Source organism: Dinoponera quadriceps, unplaced genomic scaffold (genome assembly GCF_001313825.1).
Source record: "Dinoponera quadriceps isolate SergipeBrazil2010 unplaced genomic scaffold, ASM131382v1 scaffold367, whole genome shotgun sequence".
NCBI lineage: Eukaryota > Metazoa > Arthropoda > Insecta > Hymenoptera > Formicidae > Dinoponera > Dinoponera quadriceps.
Window position 1 is genome coordinate 586,933 of NW_014554712.1, and position 4,228 is coordinate 591,160.

A 4,228-nucleotide genomic window follows, 5' to 3' on the forward strand; every position below is an offset into this window, starting at 1 on the left:
GATGGGAGGGAGGGTGGCGAGGACTTTCTGAAATTAACTTGTTTCCAGGTTGTAGCAAGAAGCGACAAGATATTGCCGTATTACGTGCTAGACGTAGCCGCGAATGTTCCGGGACTTCCTGGCCTCTTTCTCGCCGGCCTGGTGAGCGCCGGTCTCTCGACGATGAGCGCCGGGCTGAACACAGTCACCGGCACGATTTACGAGGATTTCATCGATCCTTGGATGCCAGAGAGCAACGACAAAGAGACTAAAGCCGCCAACATTATGAAGGTACAAAGGCGGCCACGCGCGGAATATATTACGCGGTCCGAAACCGCGCGGAGAAAACAAGGGGGTTTCTCTCTCGCAGCCTTTCCGCCCGCTTGCCCCCCCCCCCCCCCNCTTCGCGTAATACTATATCGTCGAGATTTGCTCGCCGAACGAATTAAAACGTCGAGAAACAAACGTAAAACAGTGCGTACACGCGGGAAAAAAGCAATTCCTTCGGTGTGGCTGAATTTTCTGTCGTCCGTTCTCTTGAAGCGAATCAGCGATAATGTTTCTGATTAAATCGGTGAAATTTATTCCACCGATATTGGCGAATACTTTCACTGATGTTCAGTGAATACACTCCCTAGTGACGTACGTAAAATTTCACTGCAAAATTTGCAGTATTCCATTGGCTGCTGTTAATTAAATTCTTTCAACGAGATTCCACTTAGCACTTGCGGTGCTATATTTACATAACTAATTATAACTGATCTCAATGTTTTTCGGTGATACTGTACCGTCTCCACTTTAGAGAATAGGGACCAGATAAAACTCGGTTATAAGGACAAAAAGATTCCGGTAGGAGATTTTCGCTCAGTCTATTGTTCTCAGTTATCATTAGAGTTTTAATGAAATTGAAGGTCCCGACGAATATCCTTTAACAGAGATAAGGTGAATGTCACCAATTAGTAAGAATGTAATCTCATCGCGAGAATAAATTAATAAATTGTTATAATAATACACGTGTTAAAAGTACATAACATTTATTTCCTTCGAAAGTTTAAACATTTAAGTTTCTAATTGTAATAGATTAAAAAAATTGTTGATAAAATTTTAATTAATTTACAATATATTTTCCAAAGTAACGGAAGTATCATTTAGTGATATATAACTTTGATTTTGTCTCAATTTGATGTACACCTATATTATAATGTTTCTTATTATAACAGATAATCGAATCGAACATGTCCCGAACCGGATGTTTTCCTCTGTACCATGTGTTACATGAAAAAGAAATTTCAGTTCGTGCAATTGATTATCCGTCACTTGGAGATCAGATAAATCTCGGTTGTAGGAGCAGAAAGCTTCCTGAAATGTTCAATCTATTATTCTTAGTTATCATTAATCGAGTTATGTCACCGAGTTTTCCGTCGGGTTCCTTTTCAGGCTCCTTTATCAGGTTCCACTCGGACTAAGTTTTTTCCGGTATATCATGTGTTACACGAAAAAGAAATCTCACTTCGTGCAACTGATTATCAGTCATTTGGGAAAACAGAATCAGACAGATCTCGGTTGTAAAAAAACAAAAGGCTTTCCGTGGAAGATTTTCACCCAGCCTATTGTTCTTAGTTATCATTAACCGATTTGTAACACAACCGAGTTTCCGACAGGTCCCTTTTTAGATAATCGTGCCAAATTTTTCCCCATGAATCATGCGTTACACGAAAAAGAAGTCTCAGTTCGTGTAACCGATTATCTGTTATCTGAGGACCAGATACAAACTCAGTTATAGAGACAAGAACAAGATCCGGTCAATTGTTTTCAGTAATCTCGCGGTCTCACAATCAGGCTTTAAATCGAGACGTTCAAATTAACATTATCGGAGATGACGGAGAATCCTTTCTATCGGTCAGAGAGTGATTTATCCGACCTCTGTCCGAACGGAGGGTTTTTTTTGCGTCTTTCACAAAAACGCCATCCTGACCTCGTAAACGCGCGAATTTACGGACAGATGCGCATGCGAAGAAAGGTGTGCATCAACGGATTCCAGAGCGAAGCTCTATTGTTTCCTCAGGTCACGGTGGTTATCTTAGGCCTTCTATGCGTCGGCATGGTGTTCCTCGTGGACCGCCTCGGCGATATCTTCCAGCTGTCCCTGACTGTGACCGGCATCACCGCCGGCACCATGCTCGGCCTCTTCTCGTTGGGGATGCTGGTGCCTTGGGCGACTACCAAGGGCGCCGTGATCGGCGGCCTCGTCTCGATGATGATGATGATGTGGATCATCGTCGGCGCGCAATGGCACATGGTCAACCATCGGTTCTCCTATCCGTCGCTTCCCACCACGACCGAGGGTTGCCTGCCTACTTCGACGGGTCTGCTGAATCAGACGGCGAGTACCACCATCGTCCCGACGGTGCAGGACCCGGTGCATATCGAGTCTGCGGGCGAGCCGTTTTTCATATACAGGATATCCTTCATGTACTACACACTGTTGGGAGCTCTGGTTGTGATGGTGATCGGTACGGTGGTCAGCTTCATCTGCGGCGCGCCCGATTTGGGGGATATCGACCGAGATCACTTCCCGCCATTTGTCACCAGGTATCGGCTTCGGCTTTCTCGAAAGTGCTTTATCCGAAACATGGTCAGGATACTCTCCGCTCTTTATCTTCACTCGAGATCTTGAGAAACCTTTTGTGTTTTAAAATTCTTGCAACTATCCTAAAAAAAAGAAAATACTTCACCGTTTTCGCTCCTTGCACGGCCCGTTTTTCGACCGTTTTTCAGCCATTCTGTCACCATACAGTCGTGCGTTTACACGTGTTATTCCAAAATGTGTTGCAGTGTATGCTAAAAATTCAATACAAAAATTTTAACAAGGATCGATTTCAGCACAAATATAAAATATTTCTTACGTCTGTAATCCGCGTATCTCACACATGTGTCATTATCATTTGCAGATTCATGCCTGCGAAAAAATACATGGAAGTGTCGTTGCACACGGTGCCGACCGCGCTGGTGACCAATCTCGAGAAAGAGGAATTGAAGTCTTAAAGTAAGAATATATCTCATCGTGTCTCTCGTCTGTTTCCGCGCCCGTGACGTTACGGGCACGTCTATCACAACGAAAAGGCGTAATGCGCGCTCGACCCAGTTTGCCAAATCGCTCGGTCGCGAGTCCAATGATCTCCGTAACGATATTACACATTCTGTAATCGAATGCATTAGCAGCACTTAAAGATTCCATTGTATAGCGATTGTAAAAAATATTCGGAACGAATTCATATGCGAAGACTGTCTCATCTCGCGGGTTAGTCCGAAACTTCGTGTCGGTATCGACACGAAGGCGCTCGTAGATTCCTGTAAACCACCCGAGAAGGGAAGTGACAATAAATCCCCAATCAATCCACCCAAACAATCGATGAATCTCCCGTAAACTATCGAGATCGATGGCGTTTGACAGGCGAACGGACGCGAACATTTACCGAGAGAAACAAAGAGAGAGAGAGAGAGAGAGAAAGAGGGAGGGAGAGAGAAGGAAGGAGATAACTGCATCTAACTGGCTCGTCCGGAGTTGAAAGCACCCATTAGGATGTCGATGAGGGTGTCAAATTGACTAGATTATATATCTCGCCCCACGCATCTCAATACAAACAAGTCCCCTCCGCGCCCCCGCTCTCTCTCCCCTGCCCCCTCCCCCGGCTGGGGGAACATCTGGAGGAACGATGCCTATCGGATTAAGGCCGAATGTAAATGCCGTGGGAGGTTTTTTGTCGAGTCATTCGTCGAGTCTCTCTTGAAAATCCGCGACGGGTCGCGCCGGAGTCGCGTCATCGCGGCGGAGACTCGTGACAAATTTCGAGAGCCGGGCTCATCGGCTGAGGCCGCGCGACGGGCCTCTCGGCGACTCTCGGTCTGATGAACGGGCGAGGCTACCTTCTCGACGACGAGCCGGCTGCGAGAACCTCTTATCAGCATATAAGATGCGATCGTCGACTCTCTCGACGGCGAAGGAAACCTCGTCCGCGGGAACATTCCACATCCGGCGTAGAAACGGCGCTTCTTCTCGGGCTCTGCGGGCCCCGAGAGCGGCGGCGACTACATTCCATCGCGGACCGTTTTATTTTATTGGACTGAAAGGTGTCAAATATAGGTGGAGGCGAGGGAGGGAGAGAGAGAGAGAGGGTCTCCTCGTCTACTTACATACCGAAGCGCGACCTCGAGGGAGCCATCCTCCCCCCCCCCCCCCCCCCCCCCC

At 46.8% G+C, this 4,228-nt stretch overlaps 1 protein-coding gene across 1 annotated transcript in view; it reads left to right on the top strand.

Moving 5' to 3' along the window:
• Positions 1-3,272, top strand: part of LOC106741022 (sodium-coupled monocarboxylate transporter 1-like) — a 7,331-nt gene extending 4,059 nt beyond the window's left edge. The window contains exons 6-8 of the mRNA XM_014612579.1: positions 49-270; positions 2,045-2,571; positions 2,931-3,272. Of these exons, the coding sequence (XP_014468065.1) occupies positions 49-270; positions 2,045-2,571; positions 2,931-3,024 (843 nt within the window). The 3' untranslated portion in view covers positions 3,025-3,272. The remainder of the gene's footprint in view (positions 1-48; positions 271-2,044; positions 2,572-2,930) is intronic.
• Positions 3,273-4,228: the final 956 nt, after the last annotated feature.